The following is a 24,511-nucleotide window of genomic DNA, read 5'->3' as shown; positions in this document are numbered from 1 at the left end:
CTGCCTGGTAACTAGTTCACCAGAGACTATTTGAAACTTTTTTTTTTTTTTCCCCCTTTCAGCATTACAGAAAGCATCGTAAAGGAGAAAGGACAGAAATATATTAATTGTGTCTTTTTCCCTAAGAAAATTTAAAAAAACTTATTTTAGAGTGAACAGTAAGAGAAGAGATTTTAATAAGCTATATAACAGTACGTGAAGATATACGTAAAAGAAACACTACCTCAGAACAGATTACCATCTCACAATCATAGATAATGTTGCCAGGAGTTAGGTTCAGCAGTACTGACAGTATTTAACAACTTAATCATGAAGTGAAGAGAGGATAGGAGACTAGCTTAAGGAGAATAGGAGACTAGCCCTAAGCAGAACAACACCCCCAGTAGGTGTTACAATAGACCCAGGGCAGCCTTCATTGCTAGTCTGCTGGTGATAAAATTTGCATTTGCAAAGTATGTTTTTCCAGTCTATCTGGATGAGAACACAACAGAAATGCCAACAGAGGCCTACTTTTGTGCAAAATATGAGCAGATATTTCCAGCTGAAAAAGTTTTAAAAGACTTAGCATATGGGCTTGAGACATTCTATTGTCCAGTGTGACAGTTCTCTTTCCTCACATAATTACACTTAAATTGTGAAACTATTAGGCTTAAATAATTTGTTGGAGGGAAAAACAAACAGTGAGTAACCATTTGATCAAAAGTTGCAGTTTTAAAAGCTATCTGCATGACATATTTTAGACCATTTTTCCTCATGATCAGCCTAATGAAAAAGATCAGCATGTTAATCTATTTGCTGCATTCCCAGCACTAATAAACCCTCAAATGTTAGAAATCCTTCCCCTACTGCATTAGCAATAAATTCTTCCATCATAATTTTTATCATCTTAGAGTAAGAATAATTATGATCAAATATAAAATCAAATCACTCGAGCTTCAGCTCCTTTTGAAGATTAATCTGTATCTGTATTTTCTAAAACATATTTTTAAAGGGTAGATAGCCTTCCTTGCATCTCCTACAATTTACTTTTTTAATGACCTCGTTAGTCATTTTGACAATGTGTGAGTCACACTAAAGCCAATATTAACTAGGTGTCTATATTTAGATGCAGGAGCAACACATACAGTGGGGAAAAAAGAAAAAGAAAGAAAGACTTAAAAGATATATTGCCAGAGGAGGCAGTAAGCAACCTGATCTTGTAGTCAAAAATAGATACATGTCAATTTAGCATATGTAGATTAATTCCTGATTCCCGATAGTGGATTTTTTTTTCATCTTAACTATTCAAAATGTAACCAAACCTTAACAGTCCATACAGTTCTCTAATAATAATCTCTTATAACAATATTGGAACACTTGCATGCCCTATGAAAATATGATGAATGAAATTTGAAAAGCACATATCACATCCATAAACAACATTCTGACCTAATCTAATGAAAAAAAGAATTTGGGGTACTATTGTACACTGTACATACAAACTTTTTTTTTAGTTTTTAAAAGATACTTATAGTCAAATTTACACCTAAAGTTGGCATAAATATAGGAGGTTTTCTACATGAAAATTCAGTTATATTCCTTAAATTTTGTTACCTTATGAATCAAAACAATAATAAGGAGAGCATAGTTTGTATTTACATCCGAAGGCGTTATCTTTATCATGTCTTTCTTGTTTTTCTTCTTTTTGCTTTTGTCATGTTTTAAAAGAAAACCAGTTGTCTATGAAAACAGACAGACAGAGGTTAGAGAGGGGCAACAGCACAAGCTACCTGCAGTAACCTGCGTGATTTTGCTTGGTAGTGTTTGCAGGACAAAATATTAAAGGCGTGTGGTGACTACCTTGTCCTAGTCTCTGAGATATCCCACTTCAGAGAGGGAGCAAAGAAAGGCATAAACTGTAGCGGCAAGATCCCTGCACCTCTGCAGACACCAGTGCAGCTTCTGAGGTGCTTCTCTCCTTTTCAAGATGCAGTGGAATTCCTTCTATCCTGACAGCATTTGTTTTTGCCTATGCATACATAGGTCTTATACAAAGTAATATAAGATCTGTGGAATTAAATCCTATACCTTATTAGGTAAGCACATCAATGCTGGAAAACAAGCTTTCCCCGCAGATCTCAGACAGAAGTAGCAAATCTTGCTTTATGTTAGTAATATGCTAATAGTAAAAAAAAAGAAAAGTAATATATGTCATTCTAATTTCTTCATAAAACAATTTTTTTAAAAAAGGTTCAAATTAAGTACTCATTCTGAACACCTTTATTTTCAGAATTGGCCTGTTATCTGACTTTCTCATACTGTAATGTATTGTTTTGGGAAAAAAAAGAGACATATTAATAAAAGACAGAATGCTTCCACTTCCATCTAATTCCTTCTATCTCAGTTTAAAGCATATGTGTTAAAAACCAGAATGTTTTCCATTTGTTTTTGATTAAATTTGAAAAGAAACTATTACATTCTAACGTGTAGTATATGTTACCCATACGTATACTCACCCCATACACATAATGCTCTCTATTCAGAGTTCTTTATAGTTTCTTTAAATTTCCTTTGTGATTCTTACCTTCTTTTCTTATGTTAGATTTAACAATGGAAGGAAAGTAATACATTTATTTCCAAAAGAACTCATCAGAACTTTAGAGTTACTGGAGTTCATCCTCTAATTTATTTTTATCATAGATACCTTTCAGGATTAGTGACTATGAAGCACCTTACATACTAAATAAATTCTCATAACCAGCCTGATCAAAAGCTATTATGCTGTTATCCACCCCTATCTGAATTTATAATAGGTATAATTAACAAGGCTAAATGTTAATTTATGCATTTTGAGTTGTCCATTTGATTAACTGCTTACTTAATTGGCATTGATCTCGTGTTTTAGCTCACTGATTATACTTTCTTTCAGAAGTGGTTATATCAGTTTAGCTCTTCAATTTCTTGTGTGGGTTACTTTGCAGCAGGTAAGCAAGGAATCTTCATAAGATCATGGTTAGAGCTGAATCTTTTTTATTTTGTGTGTAAGTACTGACCATCCACAAGGCAAAAACTTCCTGATACAGGAAGAGCAGGTAATTTGGGATCAACTGGGATTGCTACAGTTCATCTCTGAATAAAACCTATAGATTTTTAAATGAAGTTTTATAGAAGAAATGCTTTTTCAAACTTTGAGAATTGTCACAGTTTTCATGTAGAAGGAAGTATACTTTGGACAGGAATTCATACAAGAGAAATGTGTTTTCTAGGTAAGATATTTTAAAAAATAAATGTACAGTATTTTTAAAGATTTGTGTTCTTGCCATCTCAAATATTGTTAGTAAAACTACCATTTGAATGCAAGCTAATGCTACCATTTTCATGCACTATTTCTGATATTGAGTATCAGCATTATTCTCTTGATCATTCTTTGCTCTTAGGAGTCTTGGATATGACATAGGTGTTAAGGTGTGTTCTATTTTTTTGGTTTTGTTTTTTTGTTTGTATATGTGTGTCTGTGTGTTTTCCCAGTCATCTCACTGCATTTGAAGTTGAGGGTTTTGAATAACTGAACTGCAGATGCAAACAATGTATGACCACTCAGCTAGGACGCGTTTCCTATCAGTCTGAGACTCTTCTATACTCATACAGCAAATTAGAAGAAAATAGTCAGATTTAAGGTGTTCTTTGCCATTGAATGTTTTGATTTTTAAATCTTCATAATTCACAAGGCAAATACAAATATGTTACCCTTCTGCAAAGACTTCACACTGTTGTTGTGACATCATTTAGCAGAGCATACAAAACCCCGCTGCGATCAGCATTTTGAAGGTACTCTGTGGGTTTTAAATGTAGGGTTTACAACATTTGCATTTATTCTCTTAAGGAAAAGTCTGTTAAAAATGTAATGTTTTTTTCTGCAGGGGGTTTTGTATTACTTTTAGCTGAATGGATATTCAGATATTCAAAAAGGAACAAAATGAGCAGCGTCATTCGCTGCGTGTAGGTGACCGCCTGGCTGTCCTCCAGATTTCCACTCTTACTTCGTTCTCTGTAGGTATTTTGTGCCTTCCCTTAATGGTACCTTTTGAAAGGTACGGATTTTATTCTGCTGAACAATAGACTGTGGTCAGCATGCTTGTTCATGCAGGCCACTGGGAACCCTTCTCATAATTATAACTATTCGGGGCACTAGTTTGGTTGTCTGTGTCACTGACAATAACTTAAGCCAGCAAGTCTTGCATTTATTTTTTTTTTTCTTCTTTTCCCTTTAAACTTGGGTAAGATTGAAGATTAAATTGATTACTTCTTGACTAAGAGGATTGTAATTCACCCTTACTACCAATGATGAGCTGCAAGATACAGACTTCCTGTTTAAGTTTAGACTGTGTTCTCCACATGACACTGAGCACATATGCGCTATTATTTTAGTGAATAATTACCGGAGTTTAAGTTTTCAGAGATTAATATTTATAGCTATCTAGTAATTTATAAATTATTTCAACTTTCTCTGTCTGCAAATCCACCACTACACTTCTAACGATTTATTTTGTTTTGATTTTAACTTGCTGTCTATTGAAGGAGTACAGAAATAGAACAGAAAATAACTACAAGTTAAAAATCAAAAAGGCAATGATGGAAGAATAGACACAACAACTACCAGCTGACCTTTTAGAAACTGTGCAGTTTTTATTGCTTAGAGGTCTTACTGACAGCTAGTGAGTGTCAGCAGTACAAATCATTACAATTTCCTCCCCTGTTCCTATCATGATCCATACCCTTAAAATAACCTCTTTCCCAATGTAGCTTGAAAAAACAATATAGTTTCAGGACTAGATGATAATTAAGAAAAAAGGCCTTGTATATTTAAGAGAAACAATTTTTGGTTTTGGATGATCTTGTTTCTTGATGTTCACATAATTCAATAGCAAAATATACTCAGTTTCATACTTTCTCAGTCAGGAACTATAGAGGATCTCAGTGGGAGGAAATTCGAGCTATGCCTCCTGATTGCATCAGAGGTAAATTCCTTCAAAGAGATATGTTAGTAATTGTCAGAAAATACTAATTTGGTCTGTAAGTTACCTTTTTTCCTCCTCTTTTTTCTTAGTCTGGGAGATAATGTGAAGATTTTTTTTCCCTCTATTAATCCAGATCTAATCTATGTGGGAATGAAATCTTGCTTGTTTTACTTGCAACTGAGAACTACTTTAGTTTCATAGAGTTTCATACGATTTCATTTGAGGGTTATGGTTCATCCAAGTCAAAAAGTATTCAAGGTGACTGATAGGCTCTTAGGAAGCTCATTCAAAGTGTGTTGGTGAACCTTGTTAGATTTTCATAGGTGTTTCAACATGGTGAAATTCATCATTCCTTTTGAGGGTAAAAGGATAGAAGGCATAACCTTTAAGTTGTCATTATTTGTAAAAGTTTTTCTACAAATAATGTAACAACATATAATAATAATGAATTTTGAGGGAATTAGGAGTAAACAAAAGGCGTGCAGGTGGTCCTTAGCATTTTTAAAAAATATATTCTAAATTAATCTTTCTCAGACTAAGAATATTCAATTGTCCTCCCATTTTGACTTCTTTTTTTTTTCTTTTTTTCCCCATTCATTTATATTGTAAAACTGTCTAGCAATTCATAGTATACTCCTGTCCTGTGACTGAAGTCACAGAAGCCACAGAAGTTTCCTGTGGTTTAGGTAGTGAATTTTTGTCTGTGTTTTGTGTGTGTGTGTGTTGTTTTGTTTTTGATTTTCTTTTTCATTTTTTTTTCTCCCTCTTTCAGTGTTGCCCTAGGCTGCTGGCTTAACAGGCATTCCTCAGATCTGCATAGATAAAAGGGTTTATGATTTTGGGGTTGACTCATTTTTTAAATTAATAGTTTCCTAAAGAGTTTGAGTTTTGTCACCATTAGACTAAGCTATATGTGAGAATAAAAAAAGGAAATGGGAGAAAATCAGCTATCCCTTGCATTATTCTGTGTATCTTAAGGGAGGTGTTTTCTTTTTTCATGGATGGAGAGTAAACACTGATGCAAATTCTTTTGAAGTTAGTAGTAGTTTTAAGGTCTTATATGTAAATAATTTAGCTGATTGATAATATGTCTGTATAAAGTCCATATTTCCAAAATATTTTTAATAAGCCTAAACAATTAAATACATCACGGGAATACACAAATTTTTGCATATGGCTCTTTTTATTCCCCAGGGCTGCCTGGGTGCCTGACTCTGAGGAATGTTTCCAGATCAAATCATTAGCTCATACAATTGAACCATCGCAACTGCTTCTGTGTCCTCAGCCTTCACATTGAAAGAGGACTCAAGAAGCTTTTGTTTTGCTTTGTTTTTCCACTAATTCTTAGTTAAAATAGCTTGCCTCATTTATGCCCTGTTTTGCATTACAATGTTTGTAGGTATTTCTACTTTGCCATCATCTTGGATGCTCCAGTTGAGGCTGGTGCCACAGTGGGCATTACTGTATAAATACGCACAAAGACTCAGTCCCTCCTGTGATGTATTTACATTGTTGAAACAAGCATTTTACATATTAGATAGGTTCTGTCTTATCTCAATAATCTAATAGCTTGTTCAATTAGTTACCTATTTTAAGTCCTCTTAAACAGTTGCATTTGAAGATAGGTGTTTGTTTTCAGAAATTCTGATAAACGTTAATGTTCTGTTAGTGTCATTAATAAGTTTTAAAATAAAAGATTATATTTAATACTGAGAGGAAAAAAAGCCTCTTTATCAAGAAAGAAAGAAGTTGTGTGATGTCTATTTCTGAAATTCAAATCAATCTTGAGAGTCTTCTTATAGAAGTGAGAACAATGCTTTTTTAATGCACAGTACACAAAGACAGTGTGCTATCTTTAGGGTGACAGAGCACTGGAAGGGGCTGCCCAGAGAGGCTGTGGAGTCTCCTTCTCTGGAGATCTTCCAAACCCGCCTGGATGTCACCCTGTGTCCCGTGCTCTAGGTGTCCCTGCTGGAGCAGGGGGGTTGGACTAGATGATCTCTAGAGGTCCCGTCCAACCTCAACCATTCTGTGATTCTATATATAGTATTGAGAAATCCTGGATTTTGTTGTTGGTAGGTAAGCACAGCACTTCCTAAAATGAAGATTATTTAACTGCTTTGTACCATCCTCACTTTCAAATTCTTCAAAGTGCTTCTTTCCACCAGAATTACTTGTAGAAAATTGCTTGTTGACAGAATATAATGTGGCAAAGAGAGAGAAAAAAAAAAAAAACTTGTGAAATTCAAGGAATATCAAAACTGACTGGTGGATCACTCTTAGAAGGGTTGAACCTTTTTCTTTGGCCCAGCATTCTGTTTCAGAACATTCCAGGTTTATTGTAGCCACTAATCCTCAACAAACAACCAAACTAAAGTGAATTGTAGAAACTTGTTATTTTGTTCATTGGAAAATGGTCAAAATTTGCTTTTAAAAATCAAGTCTTTGTGAAAATGTATAGGGCCTATTTGTTTCTGAATAAAGCTTTTGTAGGCAGCAATGGTTAAACAGGGTGTGCAGTTTCTTTTACAGTTTAAAGTTCTTCCTTTTCTTTTGGGATTGTAAGCCAAGTAGCTGCAACTCCAGATGAACAAAATGACTTAGTTCATGAAAATTTATGTTGGCATTCTAGTGCTCTTCGTGTCTTCATATTATTAGACATGTTCTGCAGTCTGTGTCTTGGAAATAGTGGGGTTTTTTTCGTTTCTCTTTGCTGTTCCAATTTGAGTGTCTAACCAAAATTATGTTTGGCATGGCGGAAGAGGAGGATGCTCGCTGGAGACCTCAGATGGACAGGCTAGTCTCCACTGCTCTTCCAATAGCCAGAGAGTTTCTTTTATTTTGCTATAGATGATGCTAAAGGAAACTATCCTTCTAAAGATAGGAGCTCATGTGTAATAGGACATACCAGAAACTCCTTCTCTGAACAGTGTATTTTGTCTAAAAATCAGTGTCTTTTTTTTTCGGAAGAACTTTATTCTGCCAGCATGAAGTCTTCAAGAGCAGTAGATTCCTCTTGATAACTGGAAAAATCTTGCCGGATTTTTTTTCCCAGTCCTTTCTTGTAACTGTGTCTTGTTAAAAGGGTGAAATAGTTTTCAGAATTCTTCAATGTCTTCAAGAATCCAATAATTTGGTTTTTTACCACTTACATAATACTTACATAATTATAGGATTTGTCTTAAGATCGTAACACTTTCCATTTTAAAGTCTTGTTTGACCTCTAATCTAACTAATTCCTATTCTTGTTTATTTTTGTAAATCCTATCTGACTAGTTGCTGCCAAGAAAGTGAATAGAACTATGGAGTGTTGCTTCTGATTTTGATTTGGAGAAGGCATCTTGTTTTTGAAAAAGGTCCCTAAATGGGACCTTTGGACAAATGTCCAATTGTGTGTTTCCTTTATTTCTCTAAAGCAGTATCTTAGTAATGGTATAGCCCACATATGTTGAGTTTAATAGGAATTTCTGTATTTTCAGAGATTTAGGGATTAGTCATTAGAGGGTATAGGTTAGCTGAAAGAATTTGCCTCAGACTGAGGGCTGACACACATTTCCAAGGAACTGATAGATTTGCTTGCAACAAACTTTTTAAATTCAGATTTATTTTCTAGCCACCTGTTAAGACTTCAAATAGCCGTCAGTCTAACAGTTGACAAAGAGAATATGTTAGATTGGCATCAAAGAGAAAAAGAATATGAAGGCAAAGGTATAGTACAGGATAACAGACATCTTACCTGGTCTGGTAATTCAGGAGACTGCAAAAATAATTTTCAAACACCAATTGAAATTCCAGGCCTTGTAACCATGGTTGCTTTTCTCTTTGATGCAATAATTATAATTATATCTTTTCCTTTTTTTGCAATGAATTCTGATAGATGCATAAATATATTTGTCAGAGTGGGTAAACAATTTTCAGCATGTGTATTTTTTGTAAGCTTTATGCTTTATTTATGATATCTGATAAGGATATAGGATAAGGAGTTTACTTAACTACCAGAATACGCCTAAAAGGAAAATAATGAAGAGTAACACTGCTGGCATTAATGCTATTTTTGTGTATAACCTTTCTGTGTGTACCTTGCCTTTATAAGGAGATGGATAGTTTTGTGAACGTAAATTAATATTAGACACCAAGGAGAGCAAAATGCTTTTTGTTAAATTATCAAAGCCAAAAAGAAGTGCTAGCAAAATGTTTTCAGACTGAAATAATACCACAGAAGTGAAGTCTGTGGAGGCACAGGCTGTACTTGGGTTGGAAAAGTCACATATATTCTAAAATGACCATATTATTACTACAGAGATAATAAATATTGGAGGGGAGGCGAGGAACAGAGGTGAGGAAGGTGAGGAACATTTTTCTAGCCAATTCTAAATAGAACTAAATTTTCAGCTCTCTTTTCTAATGTATCAAGTAAAGCTAAGGAGATAAAACAGAAAACCAAAACAAAAATACTGATACTTGTCCAGGTACCTTTTCTTGATTTCCAAATATATATGGAGATATATTTTAGCACATGATGCCTGCTCTTATATATTCTGCATTCTAGGAAGAGAGAAAGAGAAGCCGTCTTGTAGCATTATTTAGTCTGCTAGAATATATATGGATTGCAATTCTTCTGAGATATTGTCAAGGCCCGAATAAATCTATGATAGTAAAAATGCACAACTCCTGGGTTTCTGCCAGCACTTATATTTAAACACTTATGGGATTAATGATAAGTTTCTTGTACAACAGTCTCTGTGTATCTTGATTCACTCAATTGACTGATGTAAATTTTAATGCCATCTAACCAAGGAACTACTTAAAAGAGCTATCACATAACTTACATTTTTACAAATTGTTATTGACTTCGTATGTTGAGGCAGATCAGCCATTTTTCCTGCTGGTAAGTCACAGCTATGTGCACAACTTGAAATCATCTTTGTGTTCCTGAAAAGATACTTGTACTTACTGTTTACGTCTAAGTAGAGCACTTAATGATTTTTTTTTTCAATAGAGTTGTTATGTCATCACGAAGTTTAGAAGTTTTAGAGTACATAAAGGATAAGAGATAGGCTCCTATGTCAGAGGTTGGCTTTCATAGGCACTTTGTATGAACCTATTTAGTAGATAAACCTGTAGAGCTTTTACACCCTATATCATTGTCAAGTCCAGTGATTAAATGATATTAAGAGGATATGTAAGATAAAAAAATAAGGACACTTATTTACTAAGTGGTAGCTGCAGCATTTGCACCACACAAGAAGCTAGAGCTTTTCCTATTTATAGTTCTGTCTAATGAGGGTCATGCTGTCAAATTGCATTGTATCTGCATTTCCACTGGAGAAGAAATATAGAAGAGAATATTGAACAAGAAAACAACTACCTTGTTAAACTTTGGCTCTTTCTCACTGGTATGCAGATATGAAACTGATTATAAAGCTGTAATTAGTCTCTGGAGAACTAACATGACCAATGGTTTGCTCATTAGTCTATCAACTCTCCGTGAACTTTATTAGTTATCTTCTCATGCACACTGTCTGATATAGAAACTGATATATGTTAATCTGCTTTCCAGATGTTGCAACTGTCTGTCCAGATAAGAAGTCCATCTTCATGTATGTGACTTCCCTCTTCCAAGTTCTGCCCCAGCAAGTCACCATGGAAGCCATCAGGGAGGTGGAAACATTGCCACGACCCTCAAGGATCACTAGAGAAGAGCACATAGAAGTTCATCATCAACAACGTTTTTCGCAAGGAGTGAGTTGTTTTGTTGCTACTGCTTTGAAGTGGCTGTTTACCTTAGCTACACTAAAAGTATGGTGATAGATGGGCAAAAAAACCCACAGGCATAGTTTAAACCGTGTTGAAGAGATTTTATCCAGGATATCCAGGATACTTGGCTGCATGAATTCTATTTGTGTACTGTATTTCCTAGGAGATTTTCCATTTAAACATGGATGTGTAGAAACTTCTTGCCGTTTCTACATATTCACTGTATACATTTTATTATTATTATTATTATATTTTATTTACAGTGGCATTTTAAGATCATCTGTTCTTAGCTCATAATTGGCCTCTCAGAAAGTTCTTGTGTAATCCCTGGCATTTCACTGTTTGCTTTATCAGCTTTGCTTTTGATTCAACCATCAGCCAGTTTCTGCTTAAGTGTTTCATGGATTTTAGGCCTTGTGCACTTGTTCTCAGTTTAATCTCTGTCTTGCTTTTGGGAAGCTCAGTTTTGTTATGGAGCACTGAGCAAATGAATGTTGGTTTTGATTATGTAGGTCTCACTATGAGATTACTTGTTTTTCATCCATTGCTGGTGAATTATACAGAACTTTGCAGTGATAATTCTGCTGGGATTGAATCTTGACAGTTTGTGGTTTTCGTGATGGGATGTCAGATTAAATGAAAGCTTCTCCTGATTCTCACTCAAATTGAACTGCTGTATCGTGCTATCAAATAGGGAGGGCCTAGTAGGAGATGTTAAGGTGGGGGGTAGCCTCGGCTGCAGTGACCATGAGTTGGTGGAGTTCAGGATTCAACGAGGAGGAGGCAGGGCTGTAAGTAGCCTTGCGACGATGGACTTCAGGAGGGCCAACTTTAGCCTCTTCAGAGACCTCCTCGGTAGAATCCCATGGGCTAGTGCTCTAGAAGGCAGGGGGGCCCAAGAGAGCTGGTTAGTTTTCAAGCGGCACTTCCTCCACGCCCAGCAGCAGTGCATCCCTGTGTGTAGGAAGGGAGGCAGAGGGGGCAGGCGACCTGCGTGGATGAGCCGGGAGCTTGTGGCAATGCTCAAGCAGAAGGCAGCGGTATACAGAATGTGGAAAAAAGGACAGGCCCCCTGGGAGAAATACAGGAACGTAGTCAGGGAGTGCAGAGATGCGACAAGGATAGCTAAGGCACGTCTGGAAGGCAAGCTGGCAAGGGACGTTAAAAATAACAAAAAAAAATTCTTCAAATACATTAACAGCAAAAGGAAGATCAGGGAGAACGTGGGTCCGCTGGAGGACGGGATGGGCACCTTGGTTACAAATAACACAGAAAAAGCAGAGTTGCTCAATGCCTTCTTTGCTTCGGTGTTTACCAAGGGCAGCCCTTTAGAGCCCCAGGCCCTAGAGGCAAGAGAAGAAGCGGGTGGAGAGGAAGACTTGCCCTGGGTAGAGGAAGATTGGGTCAGAGAGCACCTAAGGAACCTCGATACCCACAAATCCATGGGCCCTGATGGGATGCACCCCAGAGTGCTGCGGGAGCTGGCAGATGCCATAGCTAAGCCGCTCTCCATCATCTTTGAAAGATCCTGGAGAACGGGGGAGGTGCCGGAAGACTGGAAGAAGGCCAATGTCACGCCAGTCTTCAAAAAAGGCAAGAAGGGGGACCCAGGCAACTACAGGCCAGTCAGCCTCACCTCCGTCCCCGGAAAAGTGATGGAACGGCTCATACTGGCTGTTGTCTCCAGGCACATGGAGGACAAGAAGGTGCTCAAGAGTAGTCAGCATGGATTCACCAAGGGAAAATCTTGCCTGACTAACCTGATAGCCTTCTATGATGAAATGACTGGCTGGATAGACGAGGGGAGAGCGGTGGATGTCGTCTATCTCGACTTCACCAAGGCTTTTGACACCGTCCCTCACAACATCCTCCTGGGCAAGCTCCGGAAGTGTGGGATAGATGAGTGGACAGTGAGATGGATTAGGAACTGGCTGGATGGCAGGGCCCAGAGAGTGGTGATCAGCGGTGCAGAGTCTAGTTGGAGGCCTGTGGCTAGTGGGGTCCCCCAGGGGTCAGTCCTTGGTCCAGTCCTGTTCAATTTATTCATCAATGACCTGGATGAAGGCACAGAGTGCTCCCTCAGCAAGTTTGCTGATGATACCAAACTGGGAGGAGTAGCCGATACCCCAGAGGGCTGTGCTGCCATCCAGAGGGACCTGGACAGACTGGACAACTGGGCGGTGAAAAACCTCATGCAGTTCAACAAGGCCAAGTGCAAGGTCCTGCACCTGGGGAGGAATAACCCCAGACACCAGTACAGGCTGGGGACCGAGCTTGTGGAGAGCAGCTCTGCGGAGAAAGACCTGGGTGTCATGGTGGACGACAAGTTGACCATGAGGCAGCAGTGTGCCCTCGTGGCCAAAAAGGCCAATGGGATCCTGGGCTGCATTAAGAAGAGCGTCTCCAGCAGGTCGAGGGAGGTGATCCTGCCCCTCTACTCAGCCCTGGTGAGGCCGCATCTGGAGTACTGTGTCCAGTTCTGGGCTCCACAGTACAAGAGGGATGTGGAGCTGCTGGAGAGAGTCCAGCGCAGGGCTACAAGGATGATCAGGGGCCTGGAACATCTGCCCTATGAGGAGAGGCTGAGGGAGCTGGGCCTGTTCAGCCTGGAGAAGAGAAGGCTGAGAGGGGATCTAATCAGTGTATATAAATACCTCAAGGGAGGGAGTGCAGAGGACGGTGATGGTCTCTTTTCAGTGGTGGCCACTGATAGGACTAGAGGAAATGGCCGGAAACTGAAACATCTAAAATTCCATAGGAACTTAAGGAAAAATTTCTTAACAGTGAGGGTGACAGAGCACTGGAACAGGCTGCCCAGAGAGGTTGTGGAGTCTCCTTCTCTGGAGATCTTCAAAACCCGCTTGGATGCAGTCCTGTGCCACGTGCTTTAGGTGTCCCTGCGTATGCAGGGGGGTTGGACTAGATGATCTCTAGAGGTCCCTTCCAACCCTAAGCATTCTATGATTCTATGATTCTATGATACCAACCCTGTCCTTGAAAAATAGAGTTGCTGATGCCAGCTCTCTTTCCCTGGCCCCACTTCCCCTTTTCCTTTTTCTTTTCCCTAGCAATGTTTTACTTCTGTAGTCTGCATTTCAGTCCATAAATGCCTGTTCTTTCGACCTCCAATTTCTTCTTCATAGGTCACGGTCAGTGTACCCCAAGGCCCTTCATCTTCTCCTAAACCTCGGTTCAAAAGTTACACCTATGCCCAGGCTGTGTATGTTACATCCCCTGACCAAAAAAGGAGGCAGGTTCCTCCACAGGTCTGTCCAGATTGCCATGTGTTTTGAAAATTCTTTTGTTAACCTCGGGCTTGGAATGAAAGCATGTGTGTGTTTTGCTTATAGCTGTCCTTGATAATTTACTCTTTTCTGCCTTCCTTAGCAGCTGTCAACTGGTTTTGTTTTGCTGTGCATTTCTGCTGCATGGCTGTCAAACAGGCTTTCTGGATTGCCAGTGAACAAAATTCAAATAGTGATGCTTTATTAGAATCTTTCTTTTTTTAATCATTTTGAAAAAGTATATTAACTTATAGTCTATTGATTTATAGTAAGTATATCGATTTAAAAGCGTACTAAAAAATAAACCTACCATAAGTTGTATTTGGCAACATGCATCTCTGTTTTGTTAATAGAAAAACAAGCACTGACAATTTTTTGTTGCTTCTCCTCAGCCCTCTATTTGTTAAGAGATACAGTGAATTGCAATATTTTTAAGAAGATCATTGTAGTTTAGGAAAGAAGGAAAAGGAACTTTAAATGCAATATTCTTTATATGATGTAGAGTTTTGGATGATAACAGCTGGTAATTTCATCACAAATGGTGCCATGCCAACATTCAGCTTTGTGCATTTTTGTTGTTTTTGTTTTTGCTTTTTGTTTTGTTTTGTTTTTTAAGACTTGAAATAATCACAGTTTAATAAAGAATGTTTTAAGTAACCCTTGCACTGAGAATTTTGGTAGTCCAAGTTTTTATAACTTTACATGACATACTGGCATTATTTTTTGAAAAGGAGATTCTCTTGTGATGACTTAATTTTGTCTAACTAAAAATGTGTTCATTCTAAAAATGCATTTCAAACTTACACTTCTAATTCAGCACTTTTCTGAATCTACTCTTCAAGTGACAGGTATTTTACTGAGTAATGACTTTCTTTAGATACTCCAGGAAATAAATCCTTTGCATATCTACATGAGCGTGTTATACTAACATCAAATGTGTCGTGCTGATGATTAATGTAGCTTTTGAACAAGGTGTTTAAAACTCATATAACTTTCTTCTAATTAATTATTAAACTGATAGTTCATAAGACTAGAATCTCATGACTCAGCTTTGTTTATAAGCTTCTTTTATTGTAATTGATTCAAATTTTTAATAACATCCCCAGTATCAGACATAGTTTATGAGTTGGTATTATTAAATCTCATTCTCCACAAAATAGTTATTAGTAAGTAGCAAGAAAATAGTTTTTTATTTTTCAGTCCATATCTTGTATTCTTGTTTCCAGACATGGATTTGGAAGTAATAATAAGGCAATTTGGCAGAATCTAAAGACCTAAGTAGAATTGGGTCTTATTGTGCTAGACTCACAACAAACATTATCAGCTGAAAACTATTCTGTTAATAATCCCAAGTGAAAAATACCAATCACAAACTGCTACTACTATAGTGTCAATTCAATACCTGCAGTTCTTAATCTGTGGCAATGATTTTTGCTTCTGGTCTTTTATTTCTTGAAGAACAAGTACTAACAAGTATTAAAAGAAATTTATAATCCTAGTGAAATAGTCCTTTGTTGATAATTTTTGCTTTAGATGTTTGAAGCTGATATACCTTAATAATCCCATTTATTTTAACCAAATTAAATGTTCGTTCCCTAGCATTAAACAATAAATACTATTTCTTTTGAATTCTTGATAGCCTTCCAATTTTCCTCCAGCTATTTTACGATCTTTGAATACTGGTATTGAAATTGCAACTACTTCAATGATTTTTAGTCATTTAGTACTGTAGTACAGGAGAGACTGCAGTAGGCAAATCAGGGCTAAGACAATGGACAACAGTGATGTCTCCAATTCTGTGAAGTTTGGGAAGCTGTTTCTTCTCTTCATCCAGTGATTCAAAGAAAAACAGATTTACTTTGCTGTGATCTGCCATTTTCAAAGTTATAAATACTACTAAGGGTCGAGTTTTTTGCTATTCATGTATGTAGGTTATCTATGTAAAGGTTTAAGTAATTTATTCATTTCAGAGCTCAGCAAAATTTCATTTTACAGGACTTGTATGTACTAGCTGCTAAGACTGGTCTTAAATATCTTTCTATTTAATTGGGTGATGCTTTTGGGTAGAGTAGTCCAATAGCTTTTCACAGATTCACAGAGTGGTTGAGGTTGGAAGGAACCTCTGGAGATCATCTAGTCCAACCCTCTGCTCAAGCAGGGACGGTTGTTTTGTAATCCAAGCATATGCCACTGAAAATAGGAACAAAAGTAAATGAAATAACTCTTTTTCAAAGATATAATATTATCCTGAAAATTCTACCATATATGCATGCACCAATTTTAGAAATTGTAAAAATGAAATGATTCTAAAGCTTTGTATTGGCAAGAAGGAATAACTTTTTTTCTAAAGCTCACTGTTTTCTCAGTGTAAAGTAGAATCCACATTAGGATGTAGAAAGCTTGGGAATGTAACTAGAGTACACTGTCTCTGCTCCATAAGAGCAACGTTAATGGAAATGCTTTGGAAGGGTGGGAAAGGGTCAAAATCCCTTTCTATTCTTCTTCCATCCCCTGGCAATCCAAAACATCATGGACCACAGTCAGACTCACACTGTACCTCTGTGGGTTTTACAGTTCTATCTATGAACATTTGTAACACAGGAAGAAACGAGCATTCTTTATGCAAAATTCATATTCCTCATTTATAATTGTAAGTAGCAGCATCCAGCCTCTGATACCAGTCATCAGCTCTGGAGTACTGGATTTCTCTTTTTGAAACCTTAAAGCCCCTTCTTTAGCTGTGTGCCTGGCTTCTCAACACTTCCCATCATCTGTCAGTCTAATTTTCCTTTGTATGCTCCATCTCATCTCTTCTTCTCTGTCACATTTCCCTTTCCATTCTCCATATCCTCATGTTTTTCACACTTTCTAATAGCATTATCAAAACTGTGCAGTTGTCTTTAAATCTGTACTTCCTTTCTGAATTCTTAATCTGTCTTATAGAAATATAGTTGCAAGACTAACGATTTCAATTGCAGTTTTGGCTCAACAAGTAACTATGATACACCTCAGAGTCAAAGCACTGGTGCAGTCAGTGCTGTCTTCTTCAGTCTGTTCTTGACCACATCCTTTTGAAGAGGTTGAGCCTTTTAAAATCTTATTACTAACCTGAATGGCAGTTCTACCAAAGCTAGGGAAAAAAGTTATCCTCCCCTGCCTTCTTTGCTTAGAAAGTGTTTATAAGCTTGTGCAAACCTTATCAACATGCTCAAATATATATCCTTGAATCGCCTGCATATAGGATTAAGAAAGGCTCAGAAGAAAGTATTTATGTTGTCAAGTTTCAGATGGCAGTTACCTCTCAGCAGTTACCTGATGTGCTTTGCAGCTCCGTATCTTTTCTCTTGAATTCAGGCTCATTAATCAGATAGTGTTTCTAGCTTCACTTAGAAAAGAGATCCTCAGTTTCCTGAGATATTTCAAAATTCCCTTTTGAAATTACTCTCCAGCTTCTGTTCTAAATTTGTGAAAGCCTGTTTGTTTCGATTACATCATTTCATACCATTGATACATACCCATAAATTATATTTTATCTTTCCAAAAATATTTTCTTTCCCTATCTCTCTTCCTCACCTATGTGAAATCCATAGGACATAGAGGATGCTGTCTTGGGTAGCTAAAATGTCTTTTTAAAGGTAAAGTAAAACAGAAGTTCCTAGTTCTTGTCTGGCTGCCGTTAGCATACAGAAGCAGTATAGCATAATTTTGCCTCGTGTTTTGTGGTTAAAATACTGGTCTTTTCACATGAGTTATGAATGCAGTAATTAACCTGAAAGGCCACTGGAAATTCATTATAAACTTTAGTTGAATTTACTCACAACGCACAGTGACCTTGCCTGACCTTGAGATTTCTGGTTTTCTCAGCCTTTGCTTACTACCCTGTTGGCTTTCTGCCAGGTAGTTAACTTCTTTAGAACTGTTGTGAGGCATCTGTCCTGGGACCCTTCAGCATTCATCTATGCGGCAGACTTCAGCATCACAATATTACAATATTGCTCTGCCTTGAACCAAAATAAAGCTTTCTCATAGTTAGAGGCTAGATAAAAGCAACTTGAGTTACATGAAAAGAAAAGCATGTCCTTTAGGTTCTCAGCATAACATTTATTCATCCTGCTTTTTCTCCCCACCACTTTCAGCTGTTCATCCAGCTTTTTCACTGCTGGATACATCAGTATTCTTTATCATTGATCGTATTTTGAGGATGAGTCCTCGTTATCTCAAAACTAACTGTCTCTTTACGAAGACGGTAAGGATAAGATTTTTTTTTTTTTTTACCAGCATAATGTAAGCGCAATGATTGGAACTCTGTTGCTAATACTGTATAAACACTTTACCATTTCAGGCTGGAATAGAAATTCAGCCTTCATCTGGGAAGGGATCCAATTATTTACATGCTTAACTTAATTTAAATTAACCGTAGTGACTATTGAAATAGAAATAAAATAGTCCGATACATTACGAATGGTGAACTTTGGAAAAATAGGGATTATGGCCAACAATAAGAAGATCCTGAATACAAGCTTTTGAAATGCTTTTTAGTAGCTAAATATTGCTAAAGGATAAGGCTATTCTGTTTTTATTCATGCTTCAATGGAGAATTAATATTCTTAGGGATTTTTGAAGGAGATCTCCTGAATGCATTGTTTTCAAGGAACAGTTTGCAAAATAAAGCAAACAATTTCAGGCATATTATATTCTAACTTGTCAATTGCAGTCTGGCAAACTGATGGCAGCTACAGGACTCTGGGCTTAAAAGGGTGTCAATGTGACACTTTGATTTTGTGTCACTGCTTCATTTATAAACTATATTTCCTATATAGATTACATATAGTCTATATATTTTTCTATATACACTTATTATAAATGGTTCATTTATAGATTATATTCCAGCAGCAAGTTTAACTAATTTTTGTGACTTCTTTGGTTGGAATATTGTAGACTCTTTTCAAGTATTTTTGCTGCAGAAAAATGTTAGGATACTGTCGGGGTGAGACAAAGTAGGGGTCTAGCTAGGGTGGTCTGGCTAGGGTGGTCTGGCTAGGTGGGTGTTGAAGAGCATTCAAGATTGGAGCCTTTCTCCTACATGTTTTTCTACTTCACCCACTCCCAGCAGGGAGGACACTGCTGGTCCAGGAGGGTCAGCCCAAAATAAGTTCATAAATATAGAAGTTTATGAATAAAAAAGTTTTCCCAATTCAAATACCGAGCAGCAGCACAGCCTCCTAGTTAGTGCTTGTATCTCTTGGCTTTGTATCCATGGGAGGGTTTAGGATGTGCCACCCTTTAGTCCAAGTGTTACCAAAATTTGCAACCTGTCTCTACTGGTTGCAGCTACTAAGTAGCAGGCATCTGCTTGAGAGTCCAGAAATTGTTTTGGACATTTTCCTTTTCCTCCACACTCCACTTATCTGCTGCCTGTTCACAATTTAAACTGTTCTATCATGTCCAACCAGCACAGATGCTTCTCTAGAATTTTACTCAAGGAGTAAATATTTTCCAAATTCTACATCTCATGGAAACTTTGCCTGAGTTAACTGACTTTAAAAACCATATACTAGACTTTTTTGTTGTTGTTTTTTTGCAAGAATTTTTAAAATAAGTTTTCAACATAACATAGTAATAAAGCTTTTTTTAAGCATAGGAATGCTTAAATAGAAATAGAATGTGGTACATCCCATGTGAATTATTAGACTATGCCATACAGACTCATAAAAAAGAATAATGAGTTATTCAGAAAACAGAAAATGTTATAGATAAAATACAACTTTATTTCTTGTACATTCCAATTTAATCTAATAAAGAAAATACCACACTGGTTTACCTATAGATGGTTAAGTGTGAATAATATGTGATGGTTAGAAAAAAAAAATGGTAATATGTTAACTTTGTTTGGCTTATTTTAAAGCTTTATTTCATGCTACTAGAAAAATGGCAAGGATATGTAGGTCATACCCTGATTATCGTATCAGTAAAAATATTTCTGTACAGAGAACTCTATGTACTTTAAATAGTATACTTTGTCCTTGATTTCTTTTTCCCTTATACTTGGTTAAATTTAGATGAGTATTTACCTCATCTGCATTAAAACACAGATTCCCACACTGCACTCCTTTATTATATCTAGTTAAACATTTGAAATGCAGAAGTGTGAAAAGAGAACCTCCTATCTCTTAAGAAACCTCTGTAATCAACAATTTTAAATTTTATTTTAGAGATAAAAACAGCATTCTAAACAGTTTCTCATCTGATTAATATTAAATTAGGACTCATCCCTGTATATTAGGTGAGCTTCTCAATCGTAAAATTTTGGTTCATAAGTGTCCATATCTTGCTGTCAAAAAACAGTTTATTAATAGTTTTCTTAATGATTCATTTATCTAGATTTCATAGTAATTAAAAAAATGGCAACAATGAGACTATCTGCTCAGATGTTAGTCTGATCACATTTTTGTGTCTCCAACTAAGGATTATTATTAAAACAAAATCAAAGAAGAACAAAGAAATACTGCAGTTCTGATGTGCTGATGGCAGCGCCGCATTTTGTACATATGCTCAGGAATAGCAGTAGAAGTTTGCTCCAGTGCTGCTGTTTTCTGAGCAGCTCAGTTGTGCCTCATTACCCAGAGGATGTTTTCTTGAGCCTGGTAGTTCCATCTGAGTTTCCTCTGCCTTTATTTTCTGTAAATGAACAGCAGGGATGATTTATGTTCAGATGGTATTGCTTTTAGAGGATTACTTGAAGTGTGGACTGTACATATACAAATGTCACTAAAAGAGTAAGGTTTGCATTTCCTAGTTACAAGTGCTTTTACTAAGTATTAGTTGCATCACTTAGATAGAGTTTAACTTAACTTCCTGTTCTCTATAGCATCATTTTATGAAAAGGTGGAGGGAGCAGGGGCAATACTTCCCCCTGTCCCCTGCCCCATATTGGTATGAGTAGAATTGCAGTTACAGGTTTTGAGAGTCTGTGAGAAATGTGGCTTGGCATTTGGTAGCTCACATTTGTAAGTAAGTCAGGCAGTTCTGCATGTTTACAAGAAATACTGACCTGCAGAAAGTCGACTACTAACCTCTACTGATCATTAAGTGCCACATTTCTCCTTTCCTGCCCCAGTGATTCTGCTGCAATGGAAATTGTGTGTTGCAATTCTCGTACGGACGACTCTCCCTCTTAGATTTTGCAAAATATGCTTCATGTTTCTTTAGTGCATACACAGACTCCAGATCAAAGTTAAGTATTCATATTGATTTCAAATATTCATTGCAAGCAGCAGCAAAGGCATTTGTGTCTATGCCTGGAGCAGTACTAAGGAATTTTGTTTTGCCCGTTTTGACACTAAGTGCTTTAGTGAGATTCTTGACATATTCTTAGAAATATGGTTATGGTAGGTGTCTGAGTAGTCTGTAGTCTGAGATCATCGGTGAGTTAAGGGAAGAAGCGGGAAGAGGCAATGTCTTTTAAAAGAACAACTAAGTGGGAGAATGGGGGAAACAGTTTTCCAATGTTCTTGCTCTTCAGAACTTTCTTGAAAGCGTGATAAAATATAATGGAGATTGGACCTGTAAAATACCAAATCATATGGAAAAATGTGCTGTTTTGGAACTTACCCACGCTCTTGTTGCAGTAAGCATTTGCTTTATTAATTATTAGGTTATTTCCAGCAAAGAAATACTATAATACATATATTTAGATGAGGTAAAATTCTTAAAAATGCAAAAAGTATTCAAAATACTCTGGGAGTAACAGCATTAGAGTGGAAAAGGAAAAAAAGAGGCACTGTGAAGGGATATTTTTAAGGATATTAAAATCCTGCTTTTTGAAACCTGGGCTATACTGGCAGGGCACATGAAAATACAGCACTGTTATGAACAGACAGATAGTGATATGATATATGAACTGGTAAAGTGAAACCTGTAGATGGTACAGAGCACTTATTGCAAGTAGAATAGGAACATAATTGCTTTAAACTCTAGAAAAGATATTATATATAGTTCATTTATTTTTAGAATAGAAGTTATTTATTATTAGTTCTGCTGGAGTAATTTCTGGCAACAGATGTTATGAGTTCTTATTTTGTGTGTTTTATGACTTCTTATTTCATGGAATTTCATTATTGGTTTCTAGCTAAGGACTAGCTTTTCAGACAATGGTACTTAATGCTTTCAGGAAAGCAGACATCTTGAAGAATTTGCTTAGAAATCTGTTTCTCAGCTTAGTTTAACTGTCAATGTCATAATGAGACATCTAATTTAAGAAAACAAAAATGCTTTTGTTTTAAGGAATGGAAGATGATATCTTGCTTATGGTGTTAAAATATGAAATTTATTAATAGAAAAAAAACTAGTAATTTCTGAAGAATGTCTGCAAAGAATATTTCATGTCACTGGGAAAATACAATAAAATGAAATATGTTTACCTTCTAGTCATGAATAAACTAGAGAATAAGAATAGAAGAAGCAAAGAATAAGTAATGATTTACCTGTCATTGAGAGAATCTTTCAATATAAAAGCATAATGTCCATTAATGTAAATAGAATTAACACGCATGTTTAGTCAAAGTTAAAACCAAAAAAGAATACTCAGGTGATGCATGGTATACACTTGTCTTGTTTGGTATTTTATGTAGACAGACTTTTTTTTTTTCTCTACTTTATACATTTCTACTATGATATTTCGCATTCTCTTGTTGACACTTAGCATCCTAGCTGATGTAAGAAAGTATGCTTCTTTACCAAAGTTGCATGAACCATTTCATCTTCATTTAAACAAAACTACAAATTATTTCTGTCCTGTTGGTCAATAGATTATGTGTGTCAGCTTGAAATTGAATGGCAGTTTCCTGCATATTATGATGATATTTCTTCAGTTTACAAGAATATAAATTAGATTTTTTTCCCAGTCTCTTTGGAAAAAAAAAAGTCTTCTATACTTTCTGTTACTTTGAAATATTTTTATTGAACTCTGTTCAGTGGGGAAGACTTCTCAATTTTGATTTGATCTTTTTGAAGAAATAAAGGTACTCTAATACTAGTTTGTCTCCAGTTTCTTTGCTTCCAAACTATGAACAAAGGAACTCTAAAACGTAATTCATTATTTTATCAGCAAAAGATCTATACCAGAAGAGGTATCACTTTGAGATGAGGGAACTTCAGATACTAATCAAAAACAGTGAGGCAAGGGGAGAAAGATAGAGCAAGAAGTTGACTTTGTGTCATGAGTTAGAAGATGACTTTGTGTCTCTCAAAAGAGGGAATTTGTGTGTGTCATACACTTTTATTCAGAGTTCGTGTTGAGACCTTACTCTTTTCAGTATAGCTCACTGATTAGAGTTTCATATCTTTCACATTCCATATAGTTAACAAGTGAACTTGATTGCCAAGGTATTAGATATCTAAAGAGAAACATATTCAGTGTTAAAGTAATTTAGTTATTTATGGCTTCTAACATTACTTAAGGAAAAAAAGCTTGCATTGTTTTTCTTTTTGTAAAAGAGCATTTCCCTACAGAGTGAGTATATTTTGTGTGTCTTTGCATAAAACCTGACTAATTTAAAACGTGTTTTTTTTTTTTTTTTAATCTTCATTATAACTTTTCTGTAGGGATTTTATGTAACAAAGTTAGTGATATTCAGCTAATTCATATTATCTTTTCCTGAGGCCAGAAATGAGCCAAGGAGATAGTACTAAATGGATATTGCATTGTCAGATCTGTGAAAGGTACTTCCAGCTGCTTTGTGGGATGTCTTGGAGGTCTGTGGGTCAATAGTAATTTGTCAGTCGACTCCTTTAGCAATGAGAGTTATCATTTGGTGGCCATCTAAAAGTCTTTATTTAATCAGGTGATGGTTTCAGCCTTTATATAGAGAAAAGCCATATGTATTGTACATACATACATTTTGTGTTTGCCTCTCGAGCAATTTATTTAAGTTTTCATTATGCACTTGTCGTGTTGCTAAAAGAAGACTTATACTGAGAAGGCTGTCAATGAATAGCCTATTTAGACACCTAAATATGGATTTTTTTGCTATTCCAAGTGCACGTAATTCCTGATAATTCACTTATTTTAAAAATATGCTATTTAAAGTAAGTGTTTAAAGTGTAATCATGTTGACATCTTAAATAGTCCCAGGGAATTGAATGTACAACTTTTTGTCATTTTTTGAGCAGGAACTAGAGTCAAAGAGACTGTACTAGAGCTTCCCTCTGAAGCTTCAGAGTTACGCTCTGACGTGTTTGCAGGCTTTGCATTTTTGTCACATTTTCTTTATTCTTGCCGTTTCTGGGTTTTCATTCCAGTGGTACGGTATTGCTAACCTAATTCAAATAACTTTTAAGAGTAAAATAAAATGATGTATGAGCGTCAGGCTCTTCATATTCAAGTAAGGGATTAACTTGACAGATCAGTGCTGCTGACTGAATTTTTTGAAGATTTCTTTTTACATAGTGTTATTGTATGCAATTCAGGATAAA

General features: G+C 36.3%; 1 protein-coding gene across 7 annotated transcripts in view; it reads left to right on the top strand.

Annotated features, from left to right (window-relative positions):
- Positions 1 to 24,511, top strand: part of DMD (dystrophin) — a 1,078,552-nt gene that overhangs the window by 311,155 nt on the left and 742,886 nt on the right. For all 7 annotated transcript variants that reach the window (XM_088521823.1, XM_088521851.1, XM_088521829.1 and 4 more), the window contains exon 8: positions 10,558 to 10,739. In XM_088521823.1, the coding sequence (XP_088377949.1) occupies positions 10,558 to 10,739 (182 nt within the window). The remainder of the gene's footprint in view (positions 1 to 10,557; positions 10,740 to 24,511) is intronic.

This window comes from Tinamus guttatus, unplaced genomic scaffold, assembly GCF_059628265.1.
Source record: "Tinamus guttatus ecotype Peru unplaced genomic scaffold, ASM5962826v1 Tinamus_guttatus_pri_ptg000008l, whole genome shotgun sequence".
NCBI lineage: Eukaryota > Metazoa > Chordata > Aves > Tinamiformes > Tinamidae > Tinamus > Tinamus guttatus.
Note: the sequence above shows the minus strand (reverse complement) of the source record. Positions and strands in the feature narration are given on the sequence as shown.